The 18,510-nt window shown below is 44.5% G+C and overlaps 1 protein-coding gene across 1 annotated transcript; it reads right to left on the reverse strand.

The window, feature by feature from the left end:
- Nucleotides 1-1,930: 1,930 nt before the first annotated feature.
- Nucleotides 1,931-17,888, reverse strand: scarf2 (scavenger receptor class F, member 2). The gene is made up of 11 exons (XM_068604961.1): nucleotides 17,869-17,888; nucleotides 17,709-17,767; nucleotides 17,521-17,622; nucleotides 15,962-16,481; nucleotides 15,195-15,413; nucleotides 14,407-14,535; nucleotides 13,934-14,037; nucleotides 12,425-12,539; nucleotides 11,952-12,049; nucleotides 5,860-6,015; nucleotides 1,931-4,873 (listed from the first exon to the last, which is right to left on the reverse strand). The coding sequence occupies exons 1-11, from the start codon at nucleotides 17,886-17,888 to the stop codon at nucleotides 3,636-3,638; spliced, it is 2,760 nt and encodes a 919-aa protein (XP_068461062.1). The 3' UTR covers nucleotides 1,931-3,635.
- Nucleotides 17,889-18,510: the final 622 nt, after the last annotated feature.

Raw genomic sequence — 18,510 nt, forward strand, 5'->3', positions numbered from 1 at the left:
CCATCTTACTTGCGGGTGTTTGCATGCTAACGTTTGCAGATTAGCACAACATATACAATGCAGGTGATGCTGATGCGAATGTCATTATAGCTTTATAAAAACAATATTAATGAGTAAAAAACAATTTATTCTGGGGACTGAGTGTCCAATGCGTCCAATAGTTGTTCAGATATTTTAATAAGAAAAAGTAATGGTCATGTTGATGCTATAGAGGATAAATTACTCAACATCATCAGGCTTCATACTCTGGCGACCATGAATGTCCAACATTTCTTTGCAATCCATCCAATAGCGGTTCAGACACATCGATTGAGTTCATTGATATACCGTTTGATCTGCTGGAGAAAAGGCAGAACTTTTTAATGGCTTTCATCTTCTTAGAATGGCCTATAAAAAAGGTCATATCCGCATCCATTAGCAGCTAACATCCAGCCAAGGCTTAATCAGAATAGGCAAGTCACTGACCAGTCCAAAAGTGGATGATGAATCCAACTCAAGGACTACAGCTCGAAAAGAATTTCATACAACTCAACATTATCGTATGATCCTCACCACATGGTAGTGCACATCAAGTCAAATCACTGTGTCAAAAGGAGTAAAACCTAAAACAAAGCTGCTTCGCCTTCTGCTCCCAATTACCCATCACATGACCTATCCGTCCATCCTTATATCCATCCACTCACGCTCCTTCCCTGCCTTGTGGCCCAGTCCGGCTATACCCCTCTTCCCCCTGCCAAAAGAGGACACATATGCAGCGCGTGATTACCTCCTCAGCACAGAGTTTCCACTGTTTTCCCACCCCTCATGAAAGGAGCCTTTTGTCACCCCTGTGCCGAAGGAGCCAAATGAGCAGTTCCCCGGTTCCCTCGGGCTCTTTGAAGAGCCGCTGTGACCGAATGACTCCTCGTCCCTGAGACTCTGCAGCCCGGTAGCCAAGAGTCACAGGAAAGGGTCCAATATCAATCAGCGTCCGTATGAATCTGTTTGAAGAACACCATGAGGCTTTTATGTGTATTAACCAAAGACCTGCCTTTTCAGCATGTTGTTGTTCTAGTCGCTTGTACGGTGGAATATGACGTTTGGCAAAGATGCCAAGAAGAGGTCCTGCTAAATGAATACGAATGGGCTGATTGTAAAGCCAGTAAAATAATGACGGATTTTTTATTTTTTGGTTTGACTAGAGCTACATGTATTGCTTTTTTTAAAATTCCAAAATAAGTAAATGAGGAAACACAAATCCAATGACCATACACAAAATGGAAATCAAAGTTGCCAAAAACAAACCACGAAAAACAAAACAAAATATACCTTACAGTTGGTAATGTTTTTGCAGCTTTTCAGGCCCTTCTTTACAAAAATGCACTGTACGCCTAAAAAAACAGGCACGGGCCAGTCAGATAAAAATTGCCACTTCATAATTACACCACAATGTTATGATTTGAGTATATGCAATTGTTTCAACAGTGGTATCATAGTAGTATTGTACAATCCTTTCTGTATGAGTTTATCTTTGCTTTATGGGAGGCAATAATAACAACTGGAGGGAACAAGAAGGTTACAGATTTCCGGTGCAGCTATTAATGCCATATAACTACACTCTGCGTCATGCAGTTAAGTGTTACACAAACAATAACATCAACAGAGAACAATTAAAAAGCCAATGTAAACTTTACAAGATGGAAAGTACTCATACTGTCGGTTTGCTTCAGAGCTCAAAACAAGCAACATATAAAAAAAAAGCAAAAAACAACATGAAAGCCAGTTCATTGACACCAAGAAAAACAGAAGAACTAAAAAAGTCATATAAGCACAGCTTACAAAGATAATAAAAAAAGTACACAATGTATACAAGTTGAAAAAATAACCAAAATGAGTTGTACCTTGATAAAAACAAATACAACCAAGACAATTTTTCAAATTAGCTGTGTTAATGTAATATATTCTTCAGCCCAAAACATACCAATGGCATGTTAACATGCTACCTATCATTCATTGTCTGTAGCTCATGTTTTGAATGCTACTTTCCAAATAGCTATCCACCAATAACTGGAATAAAAAAGCTTTTTTTCCTCCAGTTTAAGTAACCCAACCTGCTACCCTTTTTGGTTTACTTATTTTAAGATCAACAACATTTAATAAAACATGGCTTCTTTTGCTTTAACTGATCCACAGTTAAGGCACATTTTAACACTCGAGGCACGGTACCATTTAGCCTTTCAGTCTCACCCTAAAAAAATGAAATTAAGCACCCTGTCATTTCAGCACGAGTCTACTAGTTTAAGATAAAAATGATCCTTAAGGGACAAAACATCCTTGGAAAGATGTCTTTTTCCACACAAAACCCGATGGCATAAACAAATACATACAGTATGAAACGGGAGTAGCTCAGTTGGCGATATTGACCTAGTTTCTGAACAAAACTAAAAGAACAGATAAAGACAGATGGCAATCTCCTTCTGTGGTCATATTTGTAGAGAATACTACAGAGAGCCATTACTTCAACAAAACTATCTATTGCATCTAATTTGCTGGGTTTTTCTGAAATACGGCGTAGAGAAATTGCAGATGTTGCTCTATTACAGATGAAGTGAGTGAGTTTAAAGTGATTTACAAGCATGACATAAAGGGAGGAGATAGAATAGCTCGGGATTTCATTTTTGGTTTTGTGGTTTAGCTGACTAAATAAAACGTACAGTAAGAGAACATTCTGGTGATTTGGTGTTAGCCGAAGTATGAAAGAGGTTTAAAACAGCCCTTTTTTGCAGAAAGATGTTTGTATAAGTTCTAAAATAATCATGTCAGACAGAGTTGCGCAAAAGAGGGCTTGGAATATAAAAGTAACATTTCTGTAGGTAAGAGCCTTGAGACCAACGCTAAAGCTCAGTGAGGAATTCAAGGTGACTCACAAGCACAAAGGACGATTAAGTCCTAAATGTAGCATAACTTGCGTACTTTGGGGTGCCATAATGTGGCATGTCAACCTGACACTTGAAATAGCAGAAAAATAGAGGAGGAAAAAAAAAGGTGCTTTCTTGCAAAGTTGACCTTCATCTGCAAAGAATAGCCTTGACATAAAGAATGAGGTGGGTAGCTTAATGTATAGAACTGTATTGATGCATGTTGGTCCACAAACAAAACAAAAAACAAAACATAATAGCTTGAAATACCCAGAGGGTCGAATTGTCTTGTTATTTTTAGTACCCTTCGTACCTTGGGAACACGTACATAAAACATAGCTATGTTTCTGATACCTTAGCAAATTAGAGTAATCCGACCCCAAAAGCAATCCATATATAAATATAGTGGTGGAAATACTGCAGAGGGACAGAGATGAATGGATTATGTCCGTACACCACTGTTCTGTTGGGTCCGGCTGAGCCACAGGTTGCGGTGTGAGCTTGATACATAGTCGAAATGAAATACAATGGTGTATAGAGGTCATTATAATACAACTCACCAATAGGACTCAACTGCACCCTTGATTTAGAAGTATTTCTCACTCCTGACTGGTCCTGGAGTCCCAGCACACTCAGAAAATGTTTAAATTCCTTGAATGAAAAACTACGACGTTCACCTCCCAACAAATCCATTCGAGTGTCTTTGGTATCCATCACAACATTTGATTTTAAGAACATTTACTTCACTACCTGTGGTGGCATAATGGCAGTCTTTTGCTGGGGAGTTTTACTCTCTGATGTATCTAAAGTACCCTCCTTGCCTTTCTTCCTGGGTGGCTTTTTCATGGGAGTCTTCTTTGGTGTCGGATCAAACACCGGGTCCCCTGCCCTTGAGCCGTTCAAGTCCTGCTTCTCCGGGCTCTTGGCTTCAGGGGTCCCGAGGTCAGTGGTGACGGGTGTCACCATCTTCTGGAGGCTGCTCGAGGTGGGCAGCTGGGGCTTGGTGGAGCCCTGCGGGCTAAATCCACTGGAGGGGTTCCTCTTGGCTTTCTGTGGAGGTGTTGGCTTTTCCCGGTTTCCCTTGGGTGTGGAAAGCCCGTTGGTCTTCGTCAGACCCGTCCCCTCGTTCCTGTTGATGCTTTGGGTTTTCTCCTTGAGCTGAGCAGCCAGGAGTGTGGCAGCCTCAGAGTTCATATGCGGGTGGATGACCTTGGGGCTCCTTGGTGGCTCCTTGCGAGTCTCCTTTGGACTTTCAGCACCCTTCTTCTCAGATGAGGAGCTTTGGAAGCTGCTTATCTTCTTGAGGGCATTATGAACCACTCCATTGATGTGCTCCATGTGACTGGGACCGCTGTGGTCATCCCCAGACTTCTTACCTCGCAGAGGTTTGTGTTTACTGGCAGAGCCATTGACGTCGGCTTCCTTCCCCTCTTGTTTCTTCTGTTGCTCACGACTCCTCTCCTTCATTTTCTGCCGCTCCTCGCTCTTGGCCGAGCCGTCGCTGGAGCTCCTCTTTTTCTCCTTTGGCACAGCAAGTGCCTTCAATCCGCCATGCCCCTGATGCTCCGGCTGGGGAGACCCTGTCGTATTGCCGTGGATCCACGACACTTTGGGTTTAGTGGACGGGTCTGGTGGACGTGGTTTGGGCTTGCCAGGTGAAGGGGGTGGCTTTCCGTTGCGCTTTGCCTCCGGTGTTGGAGCGCCATCCCCGTCCTTGCCGTTGGCATCGTCCTCTTTGGGGTGCTTGGAGAGGCGAGCGATGCGAGCGTAGAGAGCTGCAGTGGTGGATTCAGAGCCACTGGTGGAGCCTTCGCTGTCAGAGGACTTGAGCAGCGGCTGCTCGCTGCTCTCTGGTTTTGTCCCACTGGTGTCTTTCAAGGAGGTGTACTCCCCTGCATCATCTTCATCAGGGACAGCGTCTGGCTTTTCTGTTGCTGGGCCGGGGCTGCCCTTCTCTTTGCTTTCGTTCAAAGATTCTGTGGATCATTGGAAGACCAAAAGGTATTAGTCAAAGATGAGATATTCTGATAATTTAAACATTCATACAAGTAATGAATTGAAACGAGATACTGTACAACTATTATTGGCCTGGTTAACTACTGGCTTATGGAGGCTAATGTTTGTTAATGTTAGCCAACTTCCAATATCGTAAATACTGACATTCCTCTACTTGTGCAACTATTAAACTGAATTTTCGATTTAGCATTACCCTGCAATTAGCACACTTTATAAGACATGTCAATAAAAAGATTGACGTTTAATTAAAACATTTTTTCTCAATTTAATAAAGGGTCTAGGGAAAGACGGTGGTGCATGAAACAAACTGTAATGCCTGATTCATGAGTTTAATCAAAGACCATGTAAGGAGGAGTACGGGGTGGATGGACGAGTCAAACACAGGACTACCGTGATCTTTACCGAAACCTCACCAAGTGTACTGAAACACAAAACCGAAAATGTCCCTTGAACCATTCATTAGAAGAATGAGAACTAAACGAAACTAGAAGGAAGGCACGAAACAAAAAACATCAATCCCTCAGCATGCACAAAAATCCCCCCAAAACAAAACCCAACTTGCACTGTCAGACATCCAGAATAGAAACTGACGAAACGGGTGTTTTCCATCAAACTTCAAGGAGTGAGTCATTGTTTGGATCTGTGCCATGTGCTGACTTGACCAATCCATTTCCTGTTTATACTCCAAGCAAAACCTGGGTCAAGATGGCATATGATAAAGAAACTATCTCCATAATGAGATTTACAGAAGTGGGTGAGTCACTAAACGGTCACATTGTGAGACTTGACTTCTTTTCTGCGTCTATCAGTGTGTGTGTGTGTGTGTGTGTGTGTGTGTGTGTGTGTGCATATGTGCATATGAAGACCCCATGCCAAAGACAAATTAGGGATTTATGTGCGTCATTCTAGATAACTGAAGTGTTTATTTGTTCTAGTGATGACTCACCTTCGTGGGGCAAACAGTAAACCGGCCCCTCGTCTCGGCTCTCAAAGGAAGAGAAAGACTCTTGGGACGACCAGGAGGAGGGGGACGGCTGCTCGGCCGCCGACGGGGGCTCGATGAAGCTGCAGTTGAAGGTGTTCTCCTGGTCGTGGTGCGCTACTGAGAACAGAAAACAAACGCAGAAGCCAAAAGGTCAGCCAGAGGGTATTGTACCATGTTACAAGAACAACAGTCTGCTCTCACTCTCCCTCACCACGGCTGCAGAGATGTAGAACGTGTTGGTTTAATTGAAAAACTCTGCATTTTTAATTGGTTTTGAATTTGAGTGAACAAAGACTTGAACGTTATGGGTTTTTGTAAGCGAATGTGGATACAAAAAAATTCTACAGTTGTCTTATTTTTTTTAAATTTTACAGTTTTTTTCTGAGTAGCTTAGAAGATGAGCAAGAAACGGCATTCTGACCATTGTACGAGACATATCAAGCCGCCCGTAGCTATGGGCATTGTTTTTGGAGAGTCTCCAGCTACTTGTTGACCCAAACAACTAAATTACCCATTAATTCATAAATGAATAGATTTAAAGGAAATTGTGAGGTATCATATTGTGTTATTTACTAAATCCCTGAGACGCAAAAAGCACACACTCTCTATCAAATTATGAAATGAAAGTGAAAATAAAACAAAAAGCACTTAAAAATACATTTTGTTTTCATATTGTTCAGTATTTTGTTAAATATGCATCAAAGTCTGAAAGTGGGATTACAAATCGATATCAATCTCATCTCATTAATTAGAAAAGCGAATCAGTACGTCTTCACCTAGCTTAGCATAAAGACGGATGAAACAAGGAGAAATACATACATCTGCTAGCCTGTACACAATAAGCATATTCAACAAAATGTGAACTATTCCTTTAATGATTGAGAATCTACGTCACAAAAGCAATGTATCGTATAACATCTGAAAAACTAATAAAGTATAGAGTAAAACTGCGGTAATGGTGATGTCATACCGTCTCTTATTTGATTATTTAGGTGTTGGGCAAATGGCTTCTTTCGTCATCTTCCAAAGAATCCTCCTCCTGAACAATATATAGGTCAAGTTATGTTTCTCTCTGACAGTCTGCCTCGCTCTCCCTCAGTCTTCCTGTTCCTTCCTCTCCTTCACAAACTGCAGCACTGTGCTGACCCTTCGGTCTCAGGACAGCTGGGGTTTCAGAGGAAAACTTGAAGCCGATCTTCCCATCTGGCGTGAGTTTTGGTTTAAATCTCACTGGGCGTTAACTTGAAATGACCGACCACATCAGATGCTCCTGTTTACATGGCCGATGACACATGGGTCGATCCAATTGTTTAGACCGCCATTGAAACCTAGGTGGAAGAAATCCCCTAAAACTGTGCCAGAACCCTGGCCAGGAACAAATCCTAGCTCCTCAGCCGTTGTTGTTCGATGATAACTAAAAAGATGAGCGATTAGGAAGTTCTCTACGGGCGGATCTTTGCAGACTTGGTGACTTAAGTTGTAGAAGCAATAAAACTGTAAGAACTGCATTTGTATTTCATATGTAATGTCAGAGTATGAGGAGGCCTTTTGCACAGCTTTTTGTTACATTCTCAATATAATAGTGTTTGCATTGGCTTTTAAAATACAAAAAAATACAATCTTGATCTTGATTACACTTAATGATGATGGTCAGTTGGAAAGTTCTTGTTGTGTCTTTCTTGTTACACATCGACCACCATGCCAAAAGACTTGTATATGCAGCGTACTTGACCATTCCGATTCAGATCATTACATGTAAACTCAAGATGTCTGCTGTATTTTTCATCATAAACCAGTCTGTTTGATAATGTGTGTCTGGGAACATAAGGCCGAGGGAACACAAGGCCGAGGGAAAGTAAGGCCGAGGGATCGTAAGGCCGAGGGATCGTACGGCCGAGGGAACATAAGAAGAACATAGGGCTAAGAAGAACATAGGGCTAAGAAGAACATAGACATACTCCCACTCTTTGTGCCTCTTTATTTCAACTGCTTTCAATATCTTTTTTTCTTCATGGTCAAATCAAAACTGGCTCTGAAGTATGTGGGTGTGTGTGTACTAAATATCTGTTGTGTACTGACATGATTGCACAAAGCAATTTTCAAGGACCCTGATGTGTTTATTTTTTTCCATGAGGCTCCTAGGTTTGATCTACTTTTCCAAATTATATATTTTAACTGTGCAAGTTACTATCACGGAAAGAAGATCGGTTTAAATGCCTTGTTGACATGAAATACAAGACACATGAGATCTATATTGCTCCAAGGATCTATGTTCTTAGATTCATCCAGAAGAAGTCAACAAAACCTCTAAACAACATGTTTCAGTTTGGCAGTCTGAAGTCTTTGTGTTGCTCATGGGGTGGATAATGTCAACACAGGTGCAACTTTTCTACAATAAGCAAATACAGATGTGTGTAAAAGGGGAGAAAACAAATAACAAGCATTTCAATATGAGTGTAAAGGGGACTTCCATCCCAGGGCACCCATTTATGTGATTATTTAAGGATATCCTGTTTACAACAATAATGGCACCCTGTTCTCCCTACATGTGTAGTTAATGTTGGACTTGTGTGGCTCTAATAATGACCCCAAAGTCTTCCATGGCACTACACTCTGATCGGATTATTTTTTTGATTATTTTTGGAAATCAGCTTTGTGTGGATGAGGTAGATTATTAATAATATACAGAACCCGGCAACATGTTTACCCAGAAGTGTGGACGACAACATCATATTTTGTATAATTTCAATGAGATAAATCAAATCAATAAAGGAGCAAGACAAGTGTACGTTCTCCGTCTATCACTCCTGCCCGTGTGCCGGGTCGGCAGCAGGCCGGTCCGAGGGACCGAGGAATGCGGAGCAGCTAACCTATGCAACAGGCTAACACATGGGCATTTTGAGACATGACTTGTATGTAGTCATGAACAACTGCTGCCCTTGAAAGCTGCTCCCTCCAGACTGAGGGTCTTGTGGGGCAGATTGTCCTGCCGACTGGACGCCACTGTGATCCCTGCCTACATGGAGGCCAACACACAACAGGGCTTTATTGACACGGCCCAGCTGCACAGCTCCGCCGCCACAGTTGCTCGGTGGGGGGATCCGCTAACAGGCAGAGGTAGACCAAAGGCTCGGGGGCTGGGCTGGGACATGGAGGTTGCGAGTTCAAATGCCTGGTCTAGTTGTGGAAATGTGGCCATAGCATGAGGACATTACTTGCCAATGAGAAGAAGGAACAATATGTTCCGGCCTGAAATAAACAAATGCAGGATACTAAGTGACATCCAACACGCCCAACTCATTAACAAATCAGTGACACAACCAATTGCATTACTTTTTAAATATACCCACAACTCAAGCTGACCTTTTGTTCTTTGTTTATTCCTAATTATGGAGAACGATTTCGTGAAGCAGCTCACATCTGCATGAGGGAGGAGTCGAGTGTTGCTGCAAACGCGCTCGCAACCCCGGACATCTTTGCTGGGATAAATAAAAGAGGGGAAAACACAGGTGGCGCTGTTCTCAGCCCAAACCCGTGGGTAAGCATTTGGACACAGAGGATGTGAGGAATGCAGGACAGACGTGAATCTCTTGGGCGTGTAGTAAATATGCGTAGAATGGAATGCCAAATTACAAGCAAATAGCCTTATTTATGCCAGAGGGCAAATAGGTGATGGTGTGTTGGAGCTATTTATTCCTCCGAGTGTGCTAACAGAGGTTGTTGTCTTCCTTCCCTCCTTCCCCCATGTCCCTTTCTTCATTTTGCCTTGCCGCATCTGTTGCGACTGACCCTGGTGTGGATAAATCACAGTTCTGACACGGGCTGGGGTAAATTTGACCACTTCCTGTTTCCAGCCCCATCGGGCCTCCTGTGGAATGCGTGTGTGCAGGACTGTGTAGCCCCTGTCAGGGTTTCTAAATGTTGGCAGACCACACGTCTGTGGGCAGCCCAACAGAAACCAGAGGGGCAAACATTTGTATAGGACAAACCAGGAAAACCCAGACAAGAGACACGCACACTTGTGGCGATAGATTTGACTTTGACTGGTATTGAGGCTTGTTCCCACATTTGAATAGACGGTGGTCTTATGTGTTTTCTTAAGATGCAGAAATCTGGAGTTTAAAAGCATTCAAATGTTTTTTTTATTATTATCTGTTTGCTTTCAGTGTAAACACATATTTTAGTATCTTTATGCAAAAGCATTTGGCTAAGGGCCACATTGCTTCACATGGCCAAACTCTCTAACACACAAACAAGCGTATTATTAAGCCACAGTGTGACGGCAAAAGGGAACCATGTGCCAGTGTATTTTGCCCGAGGCACAATAGAGACAGATTCTATCTTCAGCTGGATAACCGAGGAGTCACATGCTGCTCAGACATGAAAAAGAAACCAGGTCATCAACTCCTTTCCCAGCACACGACTTCAGTAGAGCCCTTTTTTAAAGAATCAAATTACAGCGCTTCATAATGAGGCTGGAGCTGAAGCTACGTTAGGAAACTGTAGCGCAAGACCGCTGTGAATATTACTCTTTTAATGTATGTTAGTGTATGTGAGAAAGACATACACTAACCCCCCCCCCCCCCCAGGAAGCACTCTTTGCAACGCTGTAGCCGCCACCGGCGTCGCCGCGCTGAGAGCTGTGTGGTTGCAATAGATATGCTCTGGATTGCGTGTTGAGAAGCTTTGACTAATCTATCATTTTCACAATCTCAGCAAATCGCGAGCCCTCTCCCAGTCCCTTGTTTAGTCTAACCAACAGTCCAAGGGTTTCTTTTACAATGACAAACGGGCAAAAGCAGCCACTTGGACCAGCTGGAGCCACGGGATCTTTTTTCCCCCTTGACAAATGACTTTTTACAATAAATTGATCGTGAAAATTGCTGTACATTAACTTTCTGTCGGTGGACTGATTCATTAGTTGACTAATTGCTTTACCACAACCGCAAATATCACTCCTATATTATGTCAATGTTAGCCTAACATTATTAATCTCCTGCTTCAAATAGTAAATAAAAGCCTTTGCATCGTTAATGTGGATGGGCTCCTGTATAGATCTGCACAGTTCGAAGAACATTTCCATGTCTTGAAAATATTGGAAATTCGAAATAGAAGTGCAGGCAAATGTTGGCTGTTCGGACAATACAATTACCCTGGCTCTGCAAACGTGTTACACTGAAGAACAATCATTTGTATAGTTGCATAACAAAGCTAACAGGAGCAAGACGACTTACTGCTTATGCAAACAGAGTTCTGAAAGAAATCCAGATAACTGTGTGTATTGAAACTGTTCAAATGGTTTTTGAACCCCGAACAAAAGCCGCCATGTTGAACTGCATCTGGTGGGGTTTAAAATACCATCATATCTCCTCCGTCTGTGATGAAAAAAGAAACGGGTCCACAGACAGATCCGTCACAGACCACGAGACCTCCGCGTGGAGCAGCAGTGCCACAGCGTTCACCCAAACAGTGCGGCCTTTGATAGCGCGTCACTCACCACCGCCACCCGGGGGCCCCCCCCCGACAACCACGGGCCTTCTTTTAATAACACAGCCTGCTCCTCGGCTCAAGAAACGTTTTCTTGGGGAAGAAGACGATGGAAACGAGTATTAAAAAAAAAAAAAAAATGTGTGTGGGGGGAAGAAAAAAAGCCCCAGTTTAGGGTTGTAATAACATGAACACATGGCATTTAAGGGTGCCAAGAATAATAAGGGGCTCCAAAACCAGTGCATTCCTTTCAAATGAAACCCCATCCTCGCCTGGCAGCCACCATACACTTTTCAACCATATTCATCATTTAAGGAGACAAAGGTAGCACTCTGACTGCCAGCCGTTGCTGTCATTGTCCGCGGCTGACACACAGGAGCGCTGATTACCAGTGAAAACACCATTTTCATATCGTCTGACACCCCCGCGTCGACGTGAATATCAATCGCCTAATAATCAAAGCCAAGAGCGATGCGGCTTTAGCAGACGTACGAGCTGGTTACACAAAACACAGCGGCTTCTGGCGGCACTGCGGCGGGATATGAGAAAGAGTTTTTGGGGCTTACCGACTACTTTGGGTAGTTTCTGTCGCCTCAGTGGAATACGGGGGAGTTTCGTGCTGATTCGGCTGAATCGTCCGCACAGGATCCGCTTGGCTTTTTTGCTGTCGGTAGAGAGTTGTCTCGGTTAGAACTGAAAAGGGATGACGCCATGGAAAGCCAAGTGAATCATTCAAAAGAGGCATATTAAACCTGGCCCCGTGCCTCTCTTTTTGAGGGCCCGGGGGTTCGGGGGGCTGCTCACATTGCTACTCGCACTGTAATGTCAATATATAAAAAGGGCTTTAAAATACAATCTAAATGCATTTATTCATTTTACAACCTGGTTCCTGCCGAGAGAGACAGAGAGAGGGAGAGAGAGGGAGGAGAGAGAGTGAGAGTAGAAAGAAAACATTTTCTACTTCTATATTTTTATAACCAGGGCAAGCTACTCGACCCCTCCCATCACGCAGAGGGGGAGACACCTATCCGTCACTCACTTGTGGTCGTCTTTGTGTCGACACAGGCAGCAGCAGCACAGCAGCGACAGGAGGACGATCAGTAAAAAGGAGACCAGGGTTCCAGCCGCGATCACACCCATCCGCTGGTTGGGCTCTGAAAGACGAGAGGCAGGGAATTCTTGGGTGTGCCCCGTTGGCGCGGCGAAACTCTCAATGCCAGTTTCAACAAATCTCCCTCTCCGTCATCACTAGCAGCCAGAGACCTTGGCACACGGCAAATGATTATGATTTACCGAACAAGTGAGTTCACGTGACTCGAGGAGAGAGTTGAGCTAACTGTATGATCTGTATTAATGTGCCCGTTAGTTTCTGATAATAAAGACGGAGCACCGTGTTGACATTAACAATTGATTTTCAATAGCTGCTCGGCACGCGGCGTCTCTGAGGAATGTTGCAACCGGCTGAAATTTACTGCAAAATAATTCACTATTAATCTCATCTCCCTGCAGACGCCGGACCATTTGCAACGCTTTCACTGCTGATCGCCCCTCTCTCTTTACTAGACACCCCTCACCATAACTCATCAATGATTTATTAGCGCCCCTCCCTCTCCAAGTGGGATACACCCTAAAGATAATAAGTGCTGTAATTGCGTGAGCATGGACGCTGGCAAGGACAGCTGACACCAGGAGAGAAGCAAACTGTCAGCTGAGGGATGAGCGGCGGCCCTCGGGTCTCTACACTGTCACATAGGCCTCAGATGGATTGTCGGGCAGTTTGGGCGTGGCCTGTTGTCACCGCTGTGCGCTCGCAGCCGGATGCAGAATGGAAAAAACGGTTTTGGCAAAAGATGAGGAGGTCGCATGATATCGCTGACCAGCCTGCCACTGCCCATCATGTACTGTATATGTACTCGCCAAGGTCTCCGCTACCTTCGTGTCCTAAACAACTATCGTCCCCTCGCCATGCTTTCAAAGATCTCCCCTTTCCAAACAGTGCACTCTTTTTTTTTCTCTGTCTCCCTTCCAAGTCCCCTTTTACTCCCATATTTTCACTCTTTTTATTTCTCCTTCCTTCCCCCCTCTCCCTCTCTCTCTCTCTCACTCTCTCTCTCTCTCTCTCTCTCTCTCTCTCTCTCTCTCTCTCTCTCTCTCTCTCTCTCTCTCTCTCTCGCTGGACAGGAACAGAGCCAATGAACACAGCCAAAAAAAGGACACCGGTCTGGGTCTGGAAACGCTATCAAGGCCTCGCTACGCTAACTCTCCCACTACACACGCTGACCTGAATAGATGTGTTTGTTGGTGCTCGGTGCGTACCGCCAACTATTAGACATTTTAAAACACAGGCAGCTCGCGGCATCTGGCTCTTTGGACAAGCAGTTCAGAGGGTTATAATTACTTTTGACAAATAGCCATTTGTCTCTGGAAAGGTAGATTATTTTGAAAATAAACACTACCGCCGATCACAGAGAGCTCCTTAAAAAACACCATAACTACAACGCATGTGGTTGCTCGTCAAAAAAAAGAAAAGAAAAGAAGATTGTCTTACGGAGATAGCAAGCACCAGACACAGGATCGCAGTTCTTGTCATTGCACGAGCAGGTTTGGTTGCAGTTCACTCCGTACTGGCCGGGTTGACAGGTCATATTGCAGCTTGAGTACAGACAAAAACAACATCGGTTTAATGTGCAATCCAAGTGACAGATGAATGAAATAGGACGCGGAAAGAGAGAAAAGGCATAAATGGGAGCAGAAATGTGCTAACTATGACTACATTCTGCTCTCTAGCGTTGCGTCTATTTCTTCCAGGCAACATGTGCCCGTCGGTTGAATTTAACTTCTGCATTTCAAGGTGGTTCTTTATCAGTATCTGTAAAAAATATGCCCCAAAACACATACATGCTTCATCAATTCAAGACCTACAAGTTATGTGACCAAAGGAATAGGAAAGCCGTCAACCATTTTCACCGTGCATTGTAATGCGTAAACATTTGTGTAGGTTTGAGGTGTCTCGTGACTTACTAGGTGCCGTAAAATCCCGGGTCACACAAGCACTCTCCGGTGACAACGTGACAGATGCCGTTGAAACAGTGACTGCAGTTGTTCTCACAGTTCTCGCCGTACGTGCCGTTGGGGCAGCGCACCTCGCACCTAACGCACCCGAGAGAAACGTGACGATTACAGTCATTTTCAAGCTCAGCAGTACGAGTCACAGACAGCGTCGCAGTGTGGATATTAGTATGACAGGCGGTATTTGACTGCCGTCATGTCTGAAAATGTTGAAAATGATAAGGAAAAAAGGTCGGACTGAACAAAAATGTGTTGTTTTGCACGTGTCTTTTGCGTCTCAGCCTCTGCAAGTCGTGAAGTAGTCTCGATATGCAATCTGCTGAGGCCACCAATGGTCCATTTTGTTTGTGTTGCTCGGCTTGTACTTGTTTTTTCGCTACAAAACACAATTTTGGTTCATGCAACAACAGCAGCCATTTAGCTTAAAATAACTACGTACAGTTAGGTTGAGTCAGCAAAACAGATGGCGTGTCAAAACACCTTACTCGTAGTTAAAAGTCATCCCCGTCCCGCCTAGTATTTTAGGATATTTAAACCTATGCCACTCGCTCAGAGCGTTGCATTGTCACGTTTCATTTGTTTGTCCACACCGTCCTCCCCCAAAACAGATCCTTTTTCGTCTCTATTTCTCCCACAAAACCAACAGACTGCATTTTGAGACTACTTGACGAACCACCTCAATACTGGGCTGTATCATTGACACGTTTCTGAAGTGTACTCTTGCCTTTGTGTTTCCTTACCTGTCCCCAATCCAGCCAGGGTTGCAGTGAGAGCACTTGCCACGAATGGGGTCGCAGTGGTGACCGTCTTTACAGGAGGGACACACTTCCTGGCAGCTTTCGCCAAAGAAGCCTTTGGAGCACAGCTGGTCACAGCGCGTCCCATTCCAGCCTCGGTCGCAGGTGATGCAGCGTCCCTCCGTCACCTTGCAGGGCTGCTGGCCTTTGCAGTGCCCACACCTGTGGTCAACCAGGGAGAACAGGAAAAAAACATATATATATGTAATTTATCTCGTTTTATATGTCTTCCTAATGTAGTGTAATTGTTAAAGGACGTGAAACCAGATGGAAATGATTTGTTTGTATGCTTTGACTTGTTGCTTTAATGATCATTTAAAGAGGGAGATAAACCACACAGAGCAGAGCAGAGCTCATTTTAGTTCACAGCAAAAGTTGTGTGTGAGAATGTCACAGACCATGGAAGGGAGAGCACTTAACCTGAATTGCTTCTCCATGTTTGCTGATGATGATGGAATAATGTGAAGACCAACTCCCAAATCTCACTATATTATTGCTCCATTAAGTAACGCAGTCAGGTCTTTTCAGGATTATCACCTGTTAGCATATATATCAAATCGTATTTCCTCCTAAAACCACAAAGCTACACCGTAATATGGATCGGACAAGGGAATTGAACATTAGGCATCTGTAAAACTGCATATTTCCTGTGCTTTTTTATATGGTACATTTGCTCTCTGCCAAGATTTTTTTTTTTTTTCCCCTCCCACCTGTTCCTGCAGTTTTGACCGTAGAACCCGGCAGGACACGGCTCCCTGCAAAACTTCCCACGGTACCCTGGCGTGCAGGTACACGAGCCGTCCCCTGGGTTGCACTTGCCCTGGATGCACTGGCAGTAACGCTCGCACCGCGGGCCCCACAGCCCCTCTCGGCACTGGCAGCGGCCCGTGAACTGGTCGCACGGTGAATTGTTGCAGTTGCACTGGATTGCACAGTTCCTCCCCGTCCAACCGGGATTGCACATGCACCGCCCCGTCTTGGCGTTGCAGATGGAGTTGATGCTGCAGTAGCAGTTGTTGTTGCACAGCGGACCCCAGATGCCGGGGTGGCACGTGCATTTGCCCGTCTCTTGGTCGCACTTGCCCTTTTGGCACATGCAAGGGTACTCGCAGTTATGTCCCCACCGGTTGTGGTTGCAGGTACACTCGCCGGTCAAGTCGTCGCACTGGCCGTTGGGGTAACAATTACACTTCCCCTTGCAGTCAGGGCCCCAGAACTGGGCCGGGCACTCTGTTGAAAGACACAAATGCACTTGTCAGGAAATGGGAAACAATATTCTGACTCAAATATCCTTGAGCAATAGCAACAGCCTGCAGCTGGGCTGGCCAAACTACGGCCTGTGGGCCAACTGCGGTCCACTGACTGTTTCTAAATGGCCGGTGGAGAATTGTTTTAATAAACTAGAACACGATTTGAGCATGTTTCTAAAACATTTTACTGTATGTGCATTGCATATCCTAGTTTAAACACCGGACTTGAAATGATCTTTGTCACTGTTTTTCAATTTCTGTCCATCCTGTTGTTTACATCTTAATATTAGACTTACAAATGTGCATCTTATGTTTACATCTGAAGTCTTTTAAGTGGCCATGAAGAGCCATTTCTGCCTGTTTAAACTTGACTTATGTTTGCACATGACTGCACTGCAAAGAGCTAAAACATATTACATGAATTCAAATAAAATTTAAATGCAGCAGATACAGTTATAATTGATTTAATAAACAATGTTGACACACCAATAAATTACTGCAATGCCAAATGTTAAACTGTTCCTTGTGTTGCTAGTGTTCCAAGTCATTTCGAGCGCAAATTATTTTGCCATGGCAAATGCGTTTGTCTGCTCTGGAAACACGTACTTTCTTGCAGTGTAACTAGTTGCAAAATAAACGTTTTCTAGTGTTTGCTCGAGGCTCCGTGAGACTCTTCTCAGGCAGATCGGTGCCTTGTGCTACTTGTGCTAAACGGCAGCGTGGCAAAACAATCCTAACTGCCATGCTAACGTGCCGCTCTTTTGCCACCGTCTTCGTTTAGCACGTTAGCAAACATATGCTCATTTGTTGGCATATTTCAGTGGTTTTACATGTAGAGACAGAACAAAACCTCTAACAAAACACCCAAAGTGTAATAATTTACTCGTGCTTACTTTTTATGAGACCTAAAACTTGTATATTTAACAAGTCTTTAACATGTACCATATTTGCTTGCCCTCCGAGCACCACAGACAAGAGGCAAAAGGTTGAAAAAAAAAGGTTTTCATCAAACCCCTTACTAGTGTCACAGCTGGCTCCAAAGTATCCATGACGACAGCGACATTCATTCGGCCTGACACACACCTCGTTTTCCTTGCAGGTGAAGTTGCCTTCGCAGAGAGCTTGGGGTGAAACAGAAGAGGCCGTGTTACTGGACCGGCTGGCACAATGAGCCGTACGGATAAACGCCGGTCTGCGCGGTACATACGTGTCAGGCACTCGTCCCCTAGCTGCCCCCATCCGCTGCAGCACACCAGCGCCGGCGACCTGGAAGAGAAGTTACGGCAAGAAGAATGAGAGCGGGGATGATGGAGAACCTGGTTCCAGTGAAACCAACACCACTTCACAGCGGCAGCGCGCGCGCGCACCCATCTCCAGCCTCTTTCATCTCACTGTTCCTCCTGATGTGGCCGACGGCGAATTCTGCAAACACGGTTGTATATAATTATCTGAATATGGGTCGCGTGTACACTTAGCGGCCCTTAACCCCCGTGCGTCTGTGTAGTTTATCAGTTTCTTTAGCCTCCCTCCCGCCTTTGAGCATGTGAATATTCAGAGACAATATTTTACAGGCGAAGTTTTTTAAGGCCCTGTCAGGAAAGAACGGATGCGACTCCTCTTCCTCCCACGCCTGCGACCTCTGTGGGGCCCCTGCAACACGTCAGCTTCCCCCGAGAGTGTTTAAAGATGGCAGTTCGCTTTCAATCAACGAGCATGGGAGCAACGCCGTTACTGAGGCTGCCAAAATCGGCTCGCGGTAGAGATCACAGGTCTACGCTCCGTGTGCTTTCACTCGCTGTGAATGAGAGAGTTGTTAAATAGGCCTCTTAGCATGTAACGTACATAACATGGCACTGGCTTGTTGCAACTGCGCTGCTCCGGATTTTTGACAAACTCCAGTCAACGTGTATGAAGCTGACTTTTGTTGACCTTTTAAAAACCACACAGCCAACCCGTGTCAGCACCGGATAGAGAGAGCGAAGGATTCATGAGGTGTTTGGAAGCGTGGC

The sequence above is a fragment of the Clinocottus analis genome, unplaced genomic scaffold, assembly GCF_023055335.1.
Source record: "Clinocottus analis isolate CAN_PGR_092001 unplaced genomic scaffold, fCliAna1.0.p SCAF_7, whole genome shotgun sequence".
In the NCBI taxonomy this organism is placed as follows: Eukaryota; Metazoa; Chordata; class Actinopteri; order Perciformes; family Cottidae; genus Clinocottus; species Clinocottus analis.